Genomic DNA, 23,108 nt, shown 5'->3' on the forward strand with positions numbered 1-23,108 from the left:
AAAAAATCTTGGCTAATGCTAGCAAAGCACACTAGCCAGAGCATGCTGGGTTATGTGAGTGTGAATGTACTGGCAGCATAGCAGAAGAGGGCAGTGTGGCTAACCATTATCGGTTCAGTGGGACTGTGCAGAGTGAATCCAGAGTGAAGAGTGCCAAGAATGCACTATGGGCCCAGAGTGCTTAATGAGACTTTGGTGTGAGTGCAGTGTATGCCATGCACCATGAGCAGTCCCAGTGAGCAGTGCGAACACTGCAGAGTATGACTCTGTGTGTATGCGGGTAGCTTGAGCACCCCGTGATTTTTGTGGGGGCAATGACTGTGAGTGCTGAGTGAACCCCAATGTGAGACTGTAGGGTGAGAAGACACAGGTTTGAGTGTAGCGTGAGAAGTCACTGCCAATGCAGAACCCTATGTTGGTGTCATTTCCAGTGTGAGCCTTCTTGCTACAACAGGACAGTATGGATGGAGGGTGAACAGAGTGTATCCTGATAATGCCAACTAGCGCAGGGCGGAGCTCCGAAGGCAGACCTTGGAGAAGCTCAAACATGCCTGGGCTTCCCACAATCCACCAGAGCTGTGGAACCACACAGTGTGAGTTGGGCCGGTGAATGTGCCCCTCACACAGCTTCCCGGCTGGAAGAAAGATAGCTCAGTTCCTCCTTTTATTTCTTTTTGGAGAATAAACAATTCCCAAGGTCACAGATAGCAAGGACTACAACACTCACTTAATTAAATACCAATATATTATGCTGTATTGGTTCTAGGTAGCATACGCGACCTCCCTGTTCCCCAAGGGATCCCTTTAGTGTGAATGAGCCCCCTTCAGAAAAGGTTTCGATCCGAGAGTGACAAACGCTGTCCTTCATGCGCACACAGATGAAATGCATGGAGTTTTCGCAGAACGAAAAACATTTGGTTATCATCACGAAAAGCTGCTTATTTCGTTTATTGATCAAATTGAGAAGTCAGGCCTAGACTTTAGCTGCCCCTGTTCCACAGACAGCGACCAAACCAACAAATTACGGTGGACTTTGGGTCTCTGTCGAGCTGTAACACCTTGTTAAATGCTGGCATTCCTGCTCAGGTAAATGTGTCATTCCACCACTGGTTTACACTCCACCAGAGCAAACCTTAAACCCAGGGTCGGCTCATCCATTAGGGCGGAGGAGCGTCGCCCTACTGCTTTCTCTCAGTGCGAGAAGCAAAAACATAAAACGATATTTTAAATACCATTTTATGTTTCTGCTTCTCATGCTGCGAGAAAGCAGAAGGCAGGGTATGCCTGGTTGGGGGTGGGCGGGAGGGTATGCCTGGTTGGGGCGGGCGGGTCCGAGAGTAGTGGCTTGCCCACTGTTGTGGGCCCTGACTGTTTGGTCCGGCCCAGTCAAGCACACTCTAATTTTTCTCTAAGTAGGCTGCATGCAGCCTAAATAGATAAAATGGCCTTCCTACAGGCGCCCGGCTGGGCGCTGTCCGCACTAATCACAACTCTGCCATTGCAGCTTTGTGATTGGCTTAGGGAAGGGAAGGGAGGATGCATGCTTACTGTTACTGCTGAATGCAGGACCCGGCCATGAGCGGAGGTGGCGCGGGATCCGGTAAGGTACGTTTTTAAATTATTTTTTAACCCCCCCACGCGTGAACCCCAGTGCGACCCCCCCCCACCCACGAGTCATGCGAGTCGCAGCATGACTCGTAACTGCTCAAATCTGATGGTCGTTCCCGCTGTGGCACTGTTAATCCCCTGATAGATTTCACTATGCCACTTTTATGAGGCTTTCTTATGGGGTAACGCCCACCCTGGATTCATTGTGCCTGACGCAGATATAATATAGTGCAGGGGTTTACAAAGTAACGCATATGCCTGGATGCATCACTTTGTAAATATGGCTCAACGTGGTGCATTATTTACGCTACCAGTGCGTCAAAGTCATGGACCGGGGGTGTAAAAGTGCTGCAAGGGCTCATAAATAAGCCCCATAGTCTCTACTGCATTAGGGAGGTTCAAAGGCCAAAAGCCCGCGACCAAATAATGCAGTACACCTCCCTCCTTTTGTGCCCTACCTTTTCTTTTATTATAGATACTGTGTATTTATGAAAATGACATCAGGTTGCTTGGAAAGGAACATTTCACTTGCTCTTAGATGGTTACATTTTGCCCTCACCTATAAAGCCCAGGATTATCTTTTGCAATGTGGTCGTACCCAATAGATGCATTGACTGTTACAATGCTCCAAAGAAGCCTGTATAATCATGTCTCATAATCTACTTAGAGTACTCCAATATTCACCACTGATGATTTTCTTATCATCTCCGAATATGTCTTGGTGCCTCTTCTCAGAGGAATGGTGACCCGCAGTTTGCGGGTCAGCGTTGAGTTGCACAGCCAGATACACACTGGTATTTCATTTAATACACTTGAACCAAAGTATTCAAAACTTAATGCTTTTTATTCCATGATTTATTCCAAGTTCATCAGTCACGTCAAAGGCACAAAATTAAATGTTCTTGTGCCTGTTACTTATTCAAGAATTGCCCATCCAGGCCTATTCAAAAATACTTTGGAATTTTGAATCCTCCAAAAGTCCCAATGACATCATCCAATGCATTTCATTCCGTTTGACCTTTGTCAGGGGTATCTGTAGTATGTAAAAGATACATCTATCAACCACGTTTTATGATTAAACGACCTAAAGAAATCACTGGTAGTTAACTGAGCTCTTTCATCACCCTTAAACAAAATATCAAAAAATATATCTTTAATGCAACTGCCCATGCTTAATTCCAATTGTAAAACATAATTCAATACTCTATGTAACTCCCTTTAAATCATCATCTCTTATCAAAAAGGCAAACTCAACCTGTAAACGGCTTCTTCAAAAAGTGTTTAAATCAATGAAATGTATAAACTCGTCCCACCTTAAACCGAAAAAAACATAACAAAGTACCCGAAAAAATTATTACATCCCACTCCAACCGTATAGATATATTTTTTGATATTATGTTTAAGGGTGGTGAAAGATCTCAGTTAACTACCAGTGATTTCTTTAGGTGGTTTATTTGGGACTTTTTGGAGGACTCGAAATTCTAAAGTATTTTTGAATAGGCCTGGATGGGCAATTCTGGAATAAGTAACACGCACAAGAAAATTGAGTTTCGTGCCTTTGACGTGACTGATGAACTTGGAATAAATCATGGTGCCTCTTATGACATCTCAGATGCTTACACAACTCCGAAGCAAGTGCAAGACTACACACAGAATAATGGCCTTCCAGAGTGAGACATACCTGCAATATCGAGGTCCACTTTGTAGTGTATCAAATGAGTGTGCATGTTCCCAAGGACATAGTCATACACCTTGCTGCCGTACTGTAGACCCTGCGGGGTGAAGAAGGTGGCATGGATATATCCTGTGGCATGGACCTTCACCTCTATCACCCCATTCTGATAAAAGATGAAATCCCAGATGTAGTCATAGTTGTAGACAGTGGAGATTGTTCGGACCACCAGCACATGGTTCTCTAGGCCTCCATAGAAGTTGTAGCCTCCATTAAAGTTGCTATTGAAGTGTCGGCGCAGAGGAAGGCCACTGGGCTGCTCAAATATGCAGAGAGCGTTCTTGTAGCGCACTGGTTTATCAGTGTCATAGAAATGATAAATATCCTGGTAGGTGGCCACCTCAGGGCAGTCAATGCCCTTTGCCAACTCAAAGTTCTCAGTCCCCATGCCCCATCCAGAGTCTATATATTTGGTTTGCATGGCAGCTGGTGTGGCGCCACCATAAAAGGCTATTGCTTCTTGTATGCTCAGCTCATAGACGATTCTTTCATTGTTGTACTTAATATCAAACAGCTGTAAGCCAGTGGAAAGACGAATTCGGAAAGCAAAATTCCATCCTGCGTATTCCACATAGTTCCCGTGGACAATATAGCGTTTTCCCTGGGGCTCACAGATCTTTGGTCCATGGATGTTTGTCTTGGTTTTAAACTTGCCCCGAGGGATGTATGTAGAATAGAGGTCATCTTTTGAATATTCTGGTAACTTCATTTTCTCAATGGTATCTCCGTCATAGCTTGCCACAAAGTCACTGACACTGTCAAAATACTGGTCATTGTACCAGATCTTTTCGATTGTCCAGTCTGATGGGTCCGTAGAACGGTGGTTCAGGAGGATCTCTACACCAATGGGATGGATGAAATATCCTTCCACAAAGCGCTGCAGTATTATCCAGCTGCGACGCTCCCCTGGTTCCAAGCCCCGTGGGGCTATATCTGAGTAGGTCAAGCATCTGTCAGTGCAGTTGTGAAGTGAAAATCCAGATGTTTCAAGCAAGATGTGGCTGGCTGGCTCTAACAACTCTACTATCTTCTTATATATATATTCATACTCTAGGCTCGTCATGGGTCTGGACTCATACCTCATAGAGCGACTGCCTTTGTAGGAGAAGGGGCGGTAATAGTAAGGGTAGGGGAGTGGACCCACTATAAACTCTGTGATATTTGGGCCAGGCTGGTCCCCAAAGAAGATCACAACACGGGCCTCCCGTACAGGTGTGGGGCCATCCTGATCAAGGAATTTAAGCGTATGACGTTTCTTGGGCATCTGAAGATCGATCATAAAAATAGAGTTTTTGTCCAATTGCTTTGACTGTGTCGAGACAAGGCCAAGGTTCTCCTGTCCTATTAGAAAGTTGCGGACAGAAGTCATCTCTTGTGGCGTCAGATCTGCAAAGACAGATGCCTTGTGCTGGCCCTTAGAAGATGAATGCCATTGAAAGCTGGCGTTGGTTAGGCTGCAGAGAGCAACCACGTAGATAAAGGCTTGGAACCACATCCTCCAGCATGAGATGGTCATAAAAAAACTGTAGAAAAGGAGAAAAAGTAAGTGAATTTGAGAAGATATCTAATACGTTATCAGACTCAACAATTTTAGACATTACACATAATACCTCATAAATGATTAGAGAAATGAGAAAAAAAGGTCAATCTGTAGGCCTCAGAAACACCACAAGCCCTTTCAACCCATTGATGACTGATTAGCCACTTTTTAGTATAAATCTAAAATTATCAATGAACAATCAGTTCCCTCTCACCCAGGATCAATGTGTTGGCATTCAGACTATATCTAAATTGGTATCTGCTCCCCATCTTTCTTTACAGCTGAGCAAAGGCAAGAAAGGAGTCTGTAGTCTTTAATAGCAAGAAATCACGCACGGAAGTCTGGATATTGCCAGCATGCATCAATGGTTAGGGAAGAACCAGGAGGAGGTGAAAACCCATGCAAGCACCAGGCTCTGCTGACACTGCTGCTATCTGGGGGCAGAGATTTTCAGATCTGCGGAGTCACACGTGAAGGAATGAGTGCTGCATTATCTGATGGGATACTCAAGGCTTAATGCGTCAAGGTGTGCAGGTTGACACCATCAACAAATGACCAGTCTGTTCGGCATGCATGCAGGAGCCCAGGCAAAAACAGGGATTCACAGCCTGAATGGTCACCTTGAATTGATGTAGCTACATACTCGCCAATAGTGCTTAATGTGAAATGTGGTCGCAGCAGATGTTTAGAGGGTGCTTTGAGGCATTCCCTGTGCTTTGGGTATGAACATGATTCAATACCGGAACTTTGAGTGAGGTACCCCGAAGTCTATGTTTTATGCATCTCTAATTCTCATTAAACAGTAACTCACGCCTTTGCTAGGCTGAATTTAGGGCTCTTCCATGGACATCAACAGTGGGTCTTAAAAAAAAGGCAGGTTTCAGAAACATATTTTGCAGAAACATAAAATGGCAATAAATAAATATCTTAAATAAAAATCTTCCTACAAAGAGCAGATTGTATTTAAATCCTGAATAAAGTCATGCTCACGTCCCACATATTGTAGAACTACAGTCATCTACTTTTCTAACTCCAGTCCTAGCATATTTGGGAGCAAGTACTAGAGCGTGGGACTGGGTGTAAGTCAATCATTTTGGAGGGAGATATTTAGGCAAGGTTAAGACTCTGGTAGCATGTGCTTGGAGCCACAAATTTCAGTAACATTCTTCTGCATTCCCTGTTTTCACATTCTAACCATGATTAGACATAGAGATACACAGGTGAATACCCATGCCCATGAAGCCACTCTTGATTTTGACATGAAGGGCTAGATTTACGACCCTGTCACACAATGCAGCGCGGTACCCAAAGTTGCTGTGTTGCATGACAGGGAGAGAGGAGGAAAGCACATATCTAAAGAGATATGACATTCTCCTCCCCTCTCCTTAGCTCAGGCACACAGTCAGACACCCTTCCAGTACAAAATACTATGCCAAGATAAACTGGAAGACTTTTCCTACTTTGTATGTGTTTTGTACAGTGCAGCACACCGGTATTATCAGAAAAAGGGAGGAATTAAAGCATTTCTCCTTTTTAAAGCCGACTTTGAATTGGTGTTATTTTTTGGGTGCAACACCCTGTCTGCTATTCTTAGTAGATAGGGTTGTGCATCAAAAAGCATGGGTTGTTTCATGGGAACATCCGTGTAACACTCCTCTGACACAAAGTAATGCTTTGTGCTGCTTGGCGTAATATTTATGCAACTTTCCAGTACAAAACCTGAAAATAAATCCAACAAAAAACATTTTACCTAGCTCAAAAAGTGTGTAAATTTGACCCGTAGGTACACAATGCAACAACTTTGGGTGCTGCGCTGCATTGTTTGACAGGGTCATAAATCTGGTCCATAGATTCCGATTTTTCAGGTTTTAGGTTGGTCTTTATGTCACATTCAGAAGCAGCTGTGATTCCTGAATGTGAGTACTGGTCAGACAATGCAATGTACTGCAGCACAAGGTCAAGTAGGACTAAAACATGTATGGAACGCAGGTTGAAAATCATTTATTTTACCAGGACGGACTTTTTTATTTGAATATAAGGTCTTCGTTCTACACGGAATGTTGACAAATAGGTGTTCAATTCTGTAAAGAAATCGTTACCTTATAGAGGACTCAGAAACAGTACTCACCATGTTGCCGAGAGTATGTCTGACAAATGTTATAGGGTGAGTGTACACAGGGCCGAACTGAGAGACCAAAGCAGCCTTGGCAATTTTCTCACACCAGCCTCCGGGGAAGCACTGCCTGGCCCGAGAGGCTAGAAACCCTTGCTTGCTCCTTTTATTACTGGGGCCTGATATTGCAGCACTGCTGCAAAACCGGCCCTCAGTAACAAAACCAGCCTCCACTGCTGCGAAACTGGCCCCCAGTAACAAAACCGGCCTCCACTGCTGCAAAACCGGCCCCCAGTAACAAAACCGGCCTCCACTGCTGCAAAACCGGCCCCCAGTAATTAAACCGGCCTCCACTGCTGCAAAACCAGCCCCGAACCTTGCAGCCTCCCTTGGAAACGCCCGATGCCCGATACGGCCAGTCTGGCCCTGAGTATGCAAACGGCCATGGCACTCTGACCCCAGAGAGTCCCCTTCGCAATCTGGGAAACGGCAGAAGAAAATGAGTTACACAAAGGAGACCATATTAAGATACTCCACTTGGCTGCTGGAATAGTGGGTGATGGGATTTAAGGGTCAAAAGTTCTGTTTTCCCTGAGAAGTAATAGAACTTGCAGAACATCTGGAACACACACCCATGTAGACAGACATCCCACTTGAGATTTGAAAATGTACACCACAGCACCACTGCTCTCTGATAGCAATAGCGTTGTTGAGAGAGGGTTTCAACAACACACACTGGGGCACCGGTCTACAGTTCGCTCACTCAGGTTGTATGCCAGACTACATGTGTACCTAAAAAGAAGGGACTTTGATTTTGACAGGGGCACCCTCATGTGGATGAATCCTATGATTGGGGAATATGTTACAGACCACCAGGGTAAATATACTATGCAGTTGGGAAGGCTTGATGGAAAATCATTAAGGTTGGTGAACATATACCCTCAATGTAAAAAAGGGGAGTTCTTGGAGTATGTAATGTCTCAACTCTGACAGATCAAGATGTACCAACTATTTCGGCTAGCGATTTCAATGGTGAAGCAGATGTGCCTGGGCCCAAACTGGGGTGGTGTGGTGGGCAAAAGAACGATGGATTGAACCCAGGTCCTTGTGACTGGAGGTGAATGCTTGCAATGTTCAGCTTTCCGTTCATCATTTGTTCCCTTTGCAGACCTTCACATGGACAGATTCTTTCCAGCACTAAGGGCTGCCGCAGTAGAACAGGTGATGGATTACCAAGGCTCTCCCAACTCAGGAGAGCCGGTGATATGGCCGGAAGCCATGGGACAGTTGGAGGTTTGCGGCACTCGCCCCACGTCTGGGGTTGGCCTGGGGCGAGGTTTGCTGCCTGGGCGTCACGGGGGTCATGGCCATGCCCCTTAAAAGGATCAGTGATGCAGCGGGCAAGTTTCTTGGTTCCTGCTCACTGCAAAAGTCATATCGCTCTCCTGCACACCCCCGGAGCATGGATGCCCCCACCCCGACACTGAGGCCACAGCCAGGACAGCCGATGGGCTTGAAACATGCCCGGTTCTCCAGGAGTCTCACAGGCTGAGAGTTGTTTTCTCTCCCGACCCAGGAGTGTTTTCTTAACTCTTAGTGGCTGCTTCAGAAGGCTTTAGTACAGGAGGTGCAGTGAGGCCTGGTTTTTGTGCTGGTTTCTTGGCTGCCGGTGCCCTTTGGGCTATTGGGCTGTGCTGGGGTGGGTTGAGAAGTGTTTAGTGGGAGTGATCCAGTCACCCCGGCATACATGCCAACATTTTAGAACAGGGACGTGGGAGATTTAAAATAATAAATCGGTAGAATGAAATTCCCCATTGACTTCTATTGTAGAAAATGCAATTTCAGGCGGCAGACAGCTAAAATAAAGTCATTTTTGGCTTGAAAAATCGGTAGTCTCCCGCCTGAATCGGGTCTATTGGCATGTATGCCCCGGTGCTCGGGGAGCAGCGTGAAGTGTTTACTGGGAAAGTGCTTGAAGCCTCTGGGGGACGTAGATGGTCACACCTCACTCCATTTTCTGCGACAGCGTGTACTTTCATCATCGAATTGTGATGAGAGGGTCGCAGTGCAAGTGGATGAATGTTCACTTGCATTTGACTTTTCAGATCGAGGTACAGCGATTTGGGTACCTTGACCTCCTTTCTTTGCTGATGGCGTGCACAAACGACGGAGTGTGCAGGGGTGAAATTCATATTCTTTGTTATGTTTTTTAGACAGCCGCCAACATGTAGAAGCGTGAGGATGTAGGCGAATTGCTCGCAAGTTATGCTTACACGAGGAGGCCGCTCGCAGTACAGCCTGATCAGGAGTGTGGGTGATAAAAAAGGCTCCCAGTTTTCCGTTTTTACGGATTTTTACAGATAAATACAGACAGAAAACAATGTGTTTTCTGTCTGCATTTATTTTTAAAAGTGGATAAATACAGAAAGTTGGGTTTCTTTTAAGTGAGTCTGTGCTGTCTTTCATGAATTATAGGCCTACACCTGAGCAGATAGACAGCATGGGAAATTTAAAAAACAGGATGCAATTTCAATAAATAATGCCATGTGTCAATATACATTTGTGGTATAATGCTAATATTTACCAGTTTATGTTTTGTTATATAATATTTGGCATCTTAAATAGCTAAAACAAACCGACATCAAATTATGAGTGCGAGTCTATCAATTATATAAATATGGTAATGTACAGTTTTACAACTTCATTTGTCCCAAAACACAAAATAAATATGGATAAATACAGATAAAGTAGGCACAAAATAAATATGGATAAATACAGACAGAAAAGCTAAAAAAAATAAATACCATAAAACCAGGAGCCCTAGACTGATAAAACAACGAAGTGCTCTCAGTGGGCCTGCAGGGTTTGGTGAGTTTGATGAGTCGGAGTGGAAGAACAATGGGGCATATATACATGGGAAGTGGCAGAGAGAGGCGTTAGCCTTCCTGGCTTAACTCCTCACTCTGCCACTTCAGAAACTCAGGGCTTCACCATGTTTACAAGAATATGGTGCAGCCCTGCATTTCCCCCTGCACTGGTGCTAAACTTAGCAGCGTAGGGCCAACGCAGGCATCCTTGCACCATAGTGCAAGGGTGTCTGCGTTCAGGAGAATATTGTTTATGTAGAGGAAGGTCCACCTTCCTGCACATAAACAATCTTGAAATGCTGTTTTGTAACATCTATATGTGCTGCTTAATGCAGCACACATAGAAGTAGTAAAACAGCATTAAAAAAAATATTTTTATGTGCATGAAGGGGGACCTTCCTGTAGATAAACAATCATTGGCCTTTTGCTGTGCAGCACACATGAAAACAGCAAAAACGAGGAGAAATGAAACATTTCTCTTTGTGGAGCCAGGGTGAGACCAGGTTTTTCCTTGTCTTAATTCTGGCGCTGCCTCCTATTTACGCCTCCCTTGTAAATATTAGACAGCGTCAGAATCAATGGGTGTTGCGGTGGAATGCTCACAGCAACACCCATTGCCCTCCCCTTGCACGCTAAGCATAGTGTGAACGGGGGCCTTATTTACAAGGCAGCCTTAAGCCACGTTAATGGCTTAAGGCTGCCTTGTAAATAAGGCAAAGCCCCTATCACCAAAAGGAACGTCGTAAAAAATATGATGATCCCGTGGCGATAGGGGCTTGTAAATATGCCCCAACGTGCGATAGCACAGCGAGTTGATCTTGTTCAAAGGCCCCGAATTGCGGGCCAGATGTATGAAGATACGATTTTGCGATTTCCTAATTGCAAATCACAAGGATTCACAATTATGAAATTGCAAAATGGAATGTATGAAGGTGTGTAGTACACATTTTGCGATTCCTAGGGGGTCTCAAATGACTTACCTCATGAATAATAATGTGGTAGGTCGCAATTTGCGAGTCCCTAGGAATCGCACAAATCACAGGGATGGTGGCCTGCTGAGATCAGCAGACCACCATGTCTGTGATTGCTTTTAAATAAAGCATTTTTTTTTTTAAAGCAGCCCTTTTTCCTTAAAGGAAAACAAGATGCTTTACAAAAAGAAAATTTTAAGTTTAAGAGTAGGCAGTGGTCCCTCTGCTAAAAATGGTTTAACAAACATTCACAAAGAGGAAGGGGTCCCTTGGGAACCCCTTCCCTTTTGCGAATGGGTTACCACCTACTTGAAGTAGGTGATAAAATGCGAATATTTTGCGACCCCATTTACGGTCACAAAACATTCATACATACCGGTGCGATTCGGTATTAGGAAGGGACGCCCTAAACACCCCCTCCATAATACCGAATCTCAAATCCATTTTGCGATTCGCTAACAGGTTACCGAATTGCAAAATTGGGTTTGCTACATCGGAAAAGCATTTTTTGCGTTCGCAAAAGGGCAGATTCTGCGAATCTGCCCGTTTGCGAAGGCAAAAAAGGCTTGATACATCTGCCCCTACAAGTGCTATTTTGCAAAACATGTCACTTTGTGCGTTTCCAAGTCAGTAATTTGCGTCATGAGTTATTTTGAGGCATCTGTCATATGCATTGGCGGTTACAAGAAATGTTTCATTATTATTACGTTGCAGCTTTAAGGCTGGCACTGTCAAACGGTAAGGGTATAGGTGAACGTCACCCAACGGTATTGCAAGGGATAGAAGCTGGCAAAGTCTTTTGATTGACATTTTATATATTTACAGCTGCTCTATGATTTTTTGTCCGGGCAATGCGATATTTGCGTGAGCCTAACAGGGCATAGGCAAAGTGGTATGCATGCTACAAAATCTGCAGCTGTAGTCTGCCATCGGTCCATTTCAGTTTGATAATGGTTTTCTTAAGTCACATTATTTTTTGGAGATCAGGTGACAGCCTGTTCTCATATCTGTGTGAGTGGGGGGTGGCTTATCATCCCGAAGAAAGGAATATAATTGCTTCTGTGGTCCTTAGACCTGTTAGGGTGTTTAGCCCAGTTTCAACTCTGCGTGGTTTCCCATGCTGATCTGTCCCCTGGGTGCAATTGGCTTCTATCTGGAATACAACCCAAGGCCGCCTCGCATTGTTTGTGCAGTTCAAGTATGTGTTGGCCTCTGTTGAAATGTGCCTTAGTTCTCACTATAGATTTGCATTGTGCGGCCTGTGCTGTGGAGATGGTGGGCAGCATTGCCATCAAGAAGCCATGTCTGAAGGCTTTACTCAGTTACAGTGAAAGCAGGGCAGGGCTGGAGCTGTGAGGCGGAAGTCCATCAATGACCTCTGGGAGGGTACACCAGTGCAGACAATGGCAAGTTAACAGTCTTTCTAATGTGATTGGGAAGGTTTTTTGTTTTTTTTATGTGGGGTGGCGGCTTTAATTTGAAGCCATAAATTGCTTGTACCATTTTCTTTCTAAAGTGGTTAGCAAAGTAGTATTGCGGGTTTCTTTTTGTTAGTAGTGCATCCCCATGTGTCTTCATACACACGCGATTGGCTATTTTACTGTGCACTTGGCCCGGATCCAGGAGGCAAGTTTGTTGACCTTGAATGATGAAAGACGGAGTCGTTGCTTCCTTAAAGACTAGGGGGTATATTCACAAGAAAGTGTGATAATTACCGCAAGAGTAGCGTAGCGAAACTTTCAATATCGCAGCCTATCGCAGGAAAATAACCCCGTGACAACGTGGGATTCATAAGGCGGTAGTATGCGATAGTCACCAGATAATGTGCCAAATGTCCGCGTCAAAATCAACGCCACGCCGCATAAATGCGAAAACCAGCCACAGGCCTGCAAATCCCACGCGCCTGGCGGAACAATGCACTATAAAAACCACAGAAAAAATACACCAAAAATAATCCAAAGTGCGTAGCAACATGGATGCACCCTGACACAGCACAGGGGCCAACCCAAACCCCACAACCCCCACAGACTACCAGCAAGGAACAACTGGGCCGGGGAAGGCCAAGGAGAAGAGGGAGAGGAAGATGGGGTGCAGACCACAGGAAAACATGACCAGTGTCACGGAGGTGACAGAACACTACCAGCAACTGACCCACAAGCAGACCACCTGGATTGCCGGCGGAGTGCAGAGGAGGCCAATCCAGGAGGCCAATCCAGGAGGCCAATAGGCGCCGGCATTACATGACTACCTAAACCAGGCAACAGGAAGGCAGCAACGGCGACAGGAGTTGGCAGTCCAGCGCCAGCGGAGGAGCTGAAGAAAAGCTAGGCCACAGTCATCAGTGTGGAGACGGTGCAAGGAGTAGGGAGTACGGACACAGCTCGAGAGGACCGGACACAATATCAACAGGGAGTGCAACAGGGACTGGGGGCACGGGGGAGTGGGCCTAATGGCATACATGCACAACGTGGTGTACCACACTGCACACCCACAATCACCCAGGTCCATGGCCCAGATCCCCTTGGCACACTGCAGCACACACACATAGCATGAACAGCACACCCACATTGAAGACAATGAGGAACAACGCGCATAGCCGACACTGCAGAACAGAGGACACAACTGGCTCCGCACATGCACAGAAACATGCCTATTACATCTGACGGAGCCAGAAACTTTGAAATGGAAATGTACGTGTACGACCTCACAGCCATCATGTAGACCAAATGTACACTGTCCCGCAGAAGAATCCTGCACCCCCCAAACAGTCACAATGTACATTGCCATACAGTCTGCATGCAAAACTGCACAATGCGCCAACATATATGTCAACACAAAGTCAATACGCACCTCCCCTTCACATCGCAGTGGTGCACACAACACATTCAGCAGAGCACAGAATACAACACATCAGCGATGCCGGAGAGGACCACCACCACGCCAACCCCGACGCCCTACAACAGCACATGGATATCCCACGCAACCCCCAACCAGGACCCGGACAGCCAAGCTACTCAGAGGAGAACACAGAGCCTGCAACAGACCCAACAGCAGGAAGCACCCGCAAGCACAGCTGGCTCACGACACTTCACCCACCCACACATCGCACCCCAATGCCATGTTCCTGCACGCCAAAAGGAGGTGGCCCAACAGGTGTGGGTGGGGGCCGAACCCATGGAATGCGAACCAGGACACATAAGTAGGTGTCCATCACACTTCAGGTCCCACCAACACCCCACCAAGGAGACCCACACTGCCATAGAGACACATGCAGATGCACATTCACAGTACAGAACCACAGGCAGGGGCGCTCAAATAGAAGTCACACACCCATGTTGGCTTTGCGTACGACGGCCCTGGACACTCCCCTTACAAATTGAGTGGGTGACAACAAAGCTACATGTCCAAGCTACAATCCGCTGCCTGCGGTGACACGTCTGCATCCGATGTACACAGCACAATGTAATGTCGTAGTGCCCAGGGCCCTCATGCATACAACAAGACCACAGAGACACAAGCCGATATCATATTGAACTAGCTACGGGTACATGCGCCGGCCCCTTTATTGGCAGGGCCACATGTACAGTGACGCCTGTGCTGGATGTGTGTGGGGTGAGTGTAAGCCAGCCTGCATGGAATGCTTGGTGCTGGCAACAACTTGAAGATTGGACACCAGTGCAACGGAAACAGAAAACACATGCATAACAGAGTCAACTGCACAGCAACATGGAGGAAGCCGGAGTAAGGACAGAGTTCACCCGAAATTCAGTCAGGAGGTTCCGTGAGTTGCAGTGCACTGAGGTAGGGGCACTAGAGATGAGCGCACTCATGTGAAGGTAATGCTAGGATTGTGTCCCTTCGTGTTAGACCTGATGCAGATGCAGTGGTGTGTGTTACACCTGCATCAACTTCCTCATCAATGTCCCAGGTCTCCAACACTGTCTGAGGTGACAGTTGCATGCGCAGTCAACAGCGCAATACCCATGGTTCCGGGTGTGTGCCTCGACTACCACCTCCAGTCTGCATTCCTGCCTTGGGGATGTTGCCTCCTGTCCTCCCATTGTCTGTGCCATCTCCCGTCCGCACACTTGACACATCTTCCTCATCATAGTCCCAGCTCTTCCCCACTGCATGAGGTGACATTGCTGTGCAACATCTCCACAGCACAAATGTCAATCAGTAACGGACAATGGCTTGTGGTGCACTGAGTCACTGGCACCTGGAGAGCTCAGCAGGGTATCAGGCCGATGATGGCATCCACGACAGGTCTGAGCAACTCTGTAAGTCTGTCAGGACCACCGTGTCGACTGTGGCAGATGGCTGTTGGAGGTGGTCCTTGCTGTGGTGGCGTGTGCCTCCTACGGTGATGCCACGTCCGGGCCGGTCAGGGCTCGATTTGGTGTGTGAACCCTCTAGGACACAATTGGGCCCGAGGCTGTGTACAGAGCTGGGCCACAGAGAAATGGCGTTGATGACCCCAAGGCCAACGCTTCAGGGGCCATTCAATTTCTCAGAAGAAGGGTTTTCGGACCTGACTAGTACAGAGTTAGTGGCCCCGGATGCACAGCGGCCGGCACAGGCACCCAACCACGGGACGGTGACTTGCGGTGCAGTCAGATGGGCCATGCAATCTAAGCGGGTCACCATCAATGTCCGAGGTGTATTTTGCAGGGGGTATCGGGGGACAGTGGAAGGTGTCCTCCAGGGCATGATGCCGAAAGGTTTGATTTTATCCAGGAGCAGCAAATGGAGGAGTAGAATGCGACAGCCTCGTTGCCACCACCAATTCGGTATCAGCTACATAAGGATGAAAACTGCCCCCCGGTCCATAGACTCAGGCGCCACCAAAGTTCGAACAGAGAGTGTCCATGATTGTCGGGGAACAGACTTAGGGGCACCGGGGCTGAGAAGGGATGCAGTCTGAGATGATGCCGGTACGCTGAAATGAACTCAGCCAATGCAAAATGAAGAGTCTATGACCTACTGGACCGCAGTGTAGGCTGGAGGCAGCGGTCAGCACGGGCCATTCACCAAGTGTAGCCGGCATGGGTTGGATGGCCCCACCGCCCTGCGTAGTTCAGGTTCCGTGGCACCACGTGCTCGCTCACCTCCATGACTGTGACCCGGCTTCCATGTGGACTGAGCCGCATCTTCCTCTTACTCCTCTTTGTGCGACCACTGGTGTGAACTCTGCCATTCGTGATTTGCGCCAAGATGCTGGATGTGGGACCTACTGGTCCGCAGGGTAGTCCTGGTCCCTCATCCACGTGTCGCAGGCTGGCGTTGAACAGTGTTAGTGGTACAACGTGTCGCAGGCTTGCGTTGAACAGGGTTAGTGGCACCACATGTCGCAGGTTGGCGTTGAACAGGGTTAGTGGCACCACGTGTCTCAGGTTGGCATTGAACAGGGTTAGTGGCACCATGTGTTGCAAAAAGCCCATATGGAACTATGCCTCACTGATCGGGGTGGGTCTGGTGCTGTGGCACTGGCCGGGAATTGGGGTCACTGCCATTCATTAATCTGGGCACATTTTCGCACATGTGACCAACTGTGCCGAAGAGTAGTCCGAAGGCGGCAGTAGAGTACGTCAACGAGAAAGGACTAAAGCGGTCCCGTGTCGTGGAGGCCGTGATGGTCTGAGGAGGCTGCCAAGGTCATGGCCCTTGGGCTTGGAGCTTGCGACGGCACGTGGTGGGCCCTCCATGACACACGCCGGTGTCGGCAGGTGATCAGTGTGGCCTGGCTGTGCAAAGGCGGGCCTGACGGGTTTGTGGTCCAGCATGCCAGGGTCCAGCAGCCGCACGCCTTCGCAGTCAACTCCGCTCATGAGGACGGCCTCATGGCGGGGTGAGAGGAGCCGCCCTGGCAGAGACGTTGTGCTTTCCGGAAGAGGACCACGCCCAGGGCTACGTGCTTTTTATTCACACCCCTTCGCAGGTGTGGCGTACGCCGGTCCATCCCACTCCGGTCAGCTTGGGGGGGCGTAACAGGCACAATTTCCGCAAGGTACCCCGCTGGCTGGGGTGAAATGATTGCGTCCACTGTCCACTAGACTCCATACACCAGAGGTGTGTGTCACAAAAGATATGGGTGTATTCTGCATACTGCGGTCTGTCCAGCACATCCCCGTCACTCTTGGCATTGTGTACTTTCCCAATCATGGTTCTCCTGCATCCTTCACACATGCCTGGTTGCCACCTCTCCCCACATTCGGATGTTGTGTGGCTGAGGTGCCATGCCGTTGATGGCTCATGTGCATGACTTGGCCAGGTAACCATTGTGAGTTGTTCTGTCGTGTCTGGTGGGTGGGCATGTTGTGCATGTTGGTAGTGATTTTGTGACATGTGCATTGCCAGAGTTGTGAGTTGCATGGTTGTGGAGTTGAGGTGAGTAGGGTGTCCATTTGAAACATGCCATCGGGCTGTGCATTTCCATTGTTGCCAACCTGGGTAGGCTGGTTGATGATGGACTGTCGGAGGGTGAAGGAATCATAAACACTGGCTGTGTTTTTGGAGACGACATTGTTGGAGGTTCCACGGTGTTCTGATGTTGCCTGCACATTGATGTGATATGTGTGCTACCTGTTGCGGTGATTGTGTGCTGTGTCACCAGGGGGCACAGGTGAGACATGTGTGCTGTGGATTGCCTCTAAGGCTGGTGCATTTCCTGGGATTCCGCTGTCTTTGTCTGCGCTGCCTCTGTGGTTGTCCAGGGGGTGTTTTGGGTGTGGGGTGGGGTCCTGGGGTGGTATCAGTGGGTGTTGTAGCCCTCTTGAGTGTCCGGGCCGCATGATGAGTGGCTCCTTGACATCTCTTGCACTTCCGATGTGGCCCTGGGCTGTGCTCCCTTTTGTGGTGCTGGCTGCCGTCCAACTTAACACCAGGTCAGAGCAGGTGTAGATTTCCTGGTGCTAACGCGCCTTATCACCTGTTTTGTGTTTTTATCGCCGATCTGTCTGGTTGTTGAGAATAGTGAGGTGTGGTCGCGGGTTTTGGCACGGGAACGCCCACTCTGCATCTCATTAGCAACAGTTGCGAGGGTCCTCTGTGGAGGTGTTTTTTGCAGCTGCTATCGCAGGTAAACTGGTGCTGTGGGCTGTTAGCACCAGCTTGTTAATGGGGAGATAAATTTATCACGACTTTGGCTACGACAAAGTGCCATTAATTCAGCTATAGCTCCTTGTGAATATGGCCCTCGGTGGCATATTTACTAGGGGATTGAGCCACCGGAACATCAATTTGTCCAATGTTCCGGAGGTGCAATGCCATGCACCATATATACAAAATGGAGTTAAGCCACTTTGCGTGGCTTAAGACTTCTTTGTACATATGGTACCCTTTCACACAGTTTTCTGAATGACAGGGGCGTACAATGGGTGTTGCTATGTGCGTTCCACCGCAACACCCATTGCTTTTTGACGCTGCTACAGATTTACAAAAATCTGTAAATCTGAGGCACTGCCAACCCGTAACGGCATGCAAAAGTAGGCTCTAGATTGGTGCAATGAGGAGAAATACTCATTTCTGCAGCACACATAGAAAGAGAAAAATGCCATTAATGATTGTTTTTGCGCAAAAACAATCATTAGATAATGGTGATTTGCTACTTCAATATGTGCTGCACAGTGCAGCACACATAGAAATAGCAGATGGGTATTATTGATTGTTTATGTGCAGGAAGGGACACCTTCATGCACATAAACAATCATCCCTGCAACGCATGCACTCTTGTACTTTGGCACAAGGGAGTCTGTGTTGGCGCTAGGCAGCTATTATTAGTGACAGCACAAGGGAAAACACTTAGCTTACCTTGCTAAGAAACACACTCGAGTAGACAAGCTAAGACACTTTCTAGCATGGTTGGTCACGAATGAAACCGGATCCCGCATTAAAACTGTGGTCAGAAGGAACTCTGTTGAACTCATCCAGACACAGTCTGGAATTAACAACACCTTTATGGAGTTTTACTAGAACCTATACACAACTAAGACTCCTCCACCTGCAGACTTTGGGGTGTGTAGATTGATACATGAACAAAGGGAACAGTTAGATTTTTCCCTGTCCCTTGGGGAACTGAAAGGGGCCATAAAGAGTTAGCAAAAGTGTAAGATTCAAGAAATTGATGACTGGCCATTAGAATTATACACCCCTATGGTAACAGCCTGACCCACTTGGAAATGTATCCATAGTGGTTGAGAACAAGAAAACTATGCTCCCCACAACCAAAGAGGTCACAACCACAATGTTGCCACAGTCTAGAGGGAAATGGACTGACTTGGGGTCATGTAGACCCCTGTCCATGTTAAACTTGGACTATAAATTCTAGAGAAAGTGCTAGCTAGAAAAGTATTGGGGACCCTTGCATACTAGGTGCAATCAGAAAAATCAGGTTTGTCCCTGACATAGCCACTGCTGCAAATAACACAAAGCCAAATGACTTACTAACTCATCCCCAAGTGAGTGACTGTCAAGCCGCAGTGGCTCTAGTAGAAATGACAAAATCCTTCTCCACCTCAGCTGGAGCTATCTGCTCCAGGTCCTGGAGGTCACGGGCTAAGGCTTTATGCAAGAGGTAATGTCATGGATCTGGTTATTATACGAAGCCACAACCGCCCAAGTGATAAATGGCAGGGTGATCTCTGACAGCTGCAATGTGCAGAGGGACACAAGACAGTGGTGTGCCATTCTATGGATGTAGGCACCTAATACTTAAGGCCAGTACTTGACTTTAATGGTATTTACATACTCGGTCCCTGCGGTCCAGCACAGCAAGACAGGTAAACATTCCCAGAATCAAAAAAGCACACTGGAGAGTAAGAGGCTTCTCCTACTCTAAATGCAGATGGTGGAACTCAATGCATGACCATCTCAGAGCTCATCCAAATCTACAAACATTTAGGAAACTGCTAAAAACTTGGCTTTTTTACTCCTCCTAAAACTCTGTTTCCTGCCTTGTCCCAAGTCATCTTGTTTTTACACCAGCACCAAAATGCCAATTGGTATTCACATGCTTTACAAAATCATTAACATAACATAACTGGAACATTTGGCCGGATATCTGTATTGAAATTTAACAAAAGCAAGTCAAGCCTATTTTTCTTAGATGAGAAAAGCAGTAAGGGTCCAACCCTTGGGATTACAGCTGCACTCAGCTAATGGTACCTTTAAATATCTTGGAATACAGAAATACCAGAGACAAGGGCACCTTTGAAGGAATCTGGGGTATAGGTGAAGCAATATAAATTTGGAAAAGGCTACCATTAGCAGCAATTCGAAACATTGCTTAATCCAAGATAATAATATGCCCTAATTGTTGCACCTATACGCACCATACCCCTAGTCACTACTACATACTTTTTAAAAACCTTACACTCACAACTGCTGGCATTAATATAGGGAGGAGGTAGGCCCCTAACACCACTGCGTAAACTTCGGTTACCCACTTTGGAAGGTGGCCTTAAAATGTCAGACTTCAAAAATTATTATGTGGTTGCGCAGATGGCACTGGGTGTCTTGTTGGTGCAGAGCTAACGAGGAGAGGGAGCTTTGACACCACTTTTAACCAATTGCCCACTGTGCTCATGTTGTATTACAAGAGACCAGTGTGACCACACTCTTGCCGGTTGGCAATCATTGATGGAAATTATGCCTACATTATAACATCTAGGGCCTATACAGCATCTCTCACAATAAGGTGGTGCTAAGAATTTACACAGACTTCAACAATGGTCACAATGTCGTCTTGGCTGGACTTAATACCATGGGGCATTATTCAAGAACAACAGCTTAGAGCATTCGAAGAATTGCGCGAATTAGAGGGGCAATTGGTAGGGCAAATCTTAACACGTGGAGCCTTGATCCTTGTGGCGCTGTGCAAGGAAGGAGCCGCCTGTACATGTGTCTCTGCAGGAAATATTAATGCGCAGGGCGGGCCAGATGACCATTACGATATTATAAAAAGCAATTACCTAACAAGCTAAGCTCAGCCTTGATCCGCTCAGAGAGAAATGGGAAGCTGGCCTGCACACACAGTTCACAACTGGGGAACAGACTAGGACCATGGAACATCCAGCTTCCATTTTGAAGAATGCAAAATTTAAGCTGATTCAGCATTAAATACTTCAGTGATTATCTGACACCATTTTGGCTTCACAATATCTACCCGGGAAAACAGTCATGTGCCCTAGATGTGGGAGTGTAAATGCAGATCAGCTGCACATGTTTTTGATCTGCGTCAAACTGAATGCACTATGGCAGAGAGTGGCGGATGTGCTGTCATTTGTAACTGGGAAGACTGGCATATTGACTGTGAAGCGATGTATTTTGGGGCTAGGGAGTAACCCCCAAAATATCAAGCTTGAATCTAGATTCATATATGAAGGCTTTCTGATGGTATAAGTCATCCAACTCTCCCTCTTTGGAGGAATGGAGGAAAGAATCGATAAAATATGCCTAAGGCCGTAGCTTAGTCAGTGAGATTCGGGGAGCGGGGGAAGAATCACAGATTTACCAATTTAGAACGAGTGGTCTGAAAGATGTATGGATGAGAGGAACAAGGATCAAGAATGACTGGTCCCATGAGGAACAGGGTCAGTACTGATTTGCATTAAGTGTGCCAATGGGGCTGGTTTCACATTTGGTGGACAAGTACTCCATTACACCATCAATACAGTGCCCTCTCTGCTAAACTCTAGGTCCGTCCATTTGATTTTGAGTTGGGTGGAATGCAAGTTTTACTCTTACGGAGTAAAATTTAGTCCTCTGACGGCTTAACAGAGTAGGTGCCATCAGAGTTAAGCTATCTGACCTTCCATCCTATTAAGAGTGGACAGTCAGATGAGAGAAAACACCACGGGAGAAAACTCTTGGAGTTTGTTTTTGAAAAATAAAAAACTTTGGAAATGTTTGCCGGCCAGCAGCCATGTTTGACAGACTCGTCCATCAAACTTTTCCTACATCGACAAGAACCACCATGACACAGCTTCCTGCCAATATATAGAGATGTTGGCAAAGCCTGTGGACATTTCTAAATTGTTGGGCAGAGTAAAAGCAGGGTGGAGGACGTAAAATCCTCCACCACACTGTCTGCTTTTACTCTGTCTGCCAAACCCTAAAGAAGGCCCTCTGTCTATAGTGGTGCAGTGGGTGAAACATGGTGGTTTGGAATGCTACCCTGTGGTGTTGCCAGTGGTTAGAATACTTACAAGCATTCATCCCATCACCTTTTATGTTTGATTGCCAGCAGTATGCCTGAAACCTGAGAATGGTACAGGGTTTCAAGCCTACTACTGCCAATGTTTGTGAATTCAAAAAAGTTGTACATTTGCACCAAATCAAGGAGTACTTCCATGGACGCAGAATTGCTACTTTTTTTATAAATTAGTCACTATACAAATTTAAGTTCCAGATCCAAAAAATGAACATATTAAAACCTGGGGGAGTGAACTCAGGATGACAGGAACAACTGACACAGACATAGCAGATCTGACTCAGGGCCCCCAGACTCGCCTACCAAGCCAAGAACGCATTTATTTGGGGGGTTTCACAAACAAAGCACCCCACTGAAGATGTGCCCCTGAACATGCCATTGAAGAAGGTGACTCTTTGATAGTCCTGCAACATGTGTATAGTAGATAGTATGAATGCCTGAGATGTGATGTTGCCCCTGGATATGAATGCCTGAGGTGTGATGTTGCTGGTTTTCAAGGACAAGAATGGTGAGATGCCCCTGCAGGTCAGTCATAGGTTATTTACCATTTCTTGAAAATGTCTGAGCTTCTGGTGAAATGGGAGTGCGGATTTCATGGGTGTACTGGGTCAAAATACAACCTGTATGTAGTAGACTTGACATCAATGCTTAATGCTGACCAGATTCGAGGTGTTGGTGCTCATTCAAAAATATATAACAATTGTAATGGGAAATGTGCAGGAAAAGAGGAACAGGGAAATTAACCTTAACGTGGGGAGTTTGAATATTATTGGAAATAGGCAGCAGAAATTATGCAAGTAACACAGGAATTAATATGATGCTATTAAATATACTCATAGTTATATATATAATCAATAAAAAGAAAGTTTTAAAAAAAAGATACCCAAATGTGCAGTTTTTCACCATCATTCATTAGCCCTTAAAGCATGTTTAAACAAGATGTATCACTAATTAATTCTTTTTTTAAAATCTTAATTTACATCTTTAACAACCATACAGTTAAGAATGGCACGTCAATCACTAATTAATTCTAAATGTATGTTTAGATTTGTCTCTTCACTCACAACT

The 23,108-nt window shown here is 46.5% G+C and overlaps 1 protein-coding gene across 2 annotated transcripts in view; it reads right to left on the reverse strand.

The window, feature by feature from the left end:
• Positions 1-23,108, reverse strand: part of AOC1 (amine oxidase copper containing 1) — a 176,732-nt gene that overhangs the window by 83,175 nt on the left and 70,449 nt on the right. For both annotated transcript variants that reach the window (XM_085628488.1, XM_085628487.1), the window contains one exon: positions 3,290-4,863. In XM_085628488.1, coding sequence (XP_085484614.1) covers positions 3,290-4,856 — 1,567 coding nt within the window. In that variant the 5' untranslated portion in view covers positions 4,857-4,863. The remainder of the gene's footprint in view (positions 1-3,289; positions 4,864-23,108) is intronic.

This window comes from Triturus cristatus, chromosome 10 (genome assembly GCF_964204655.1).
Source record: "Triturus cristatus chromosome 10, aTriCri1.1, whole genome shotgun sequence".
NCBI lineage: Eukaryota > Metazoa > Chordata > Amphibia > Caudata > Salamandridae > Triturus > Triturus cristatus.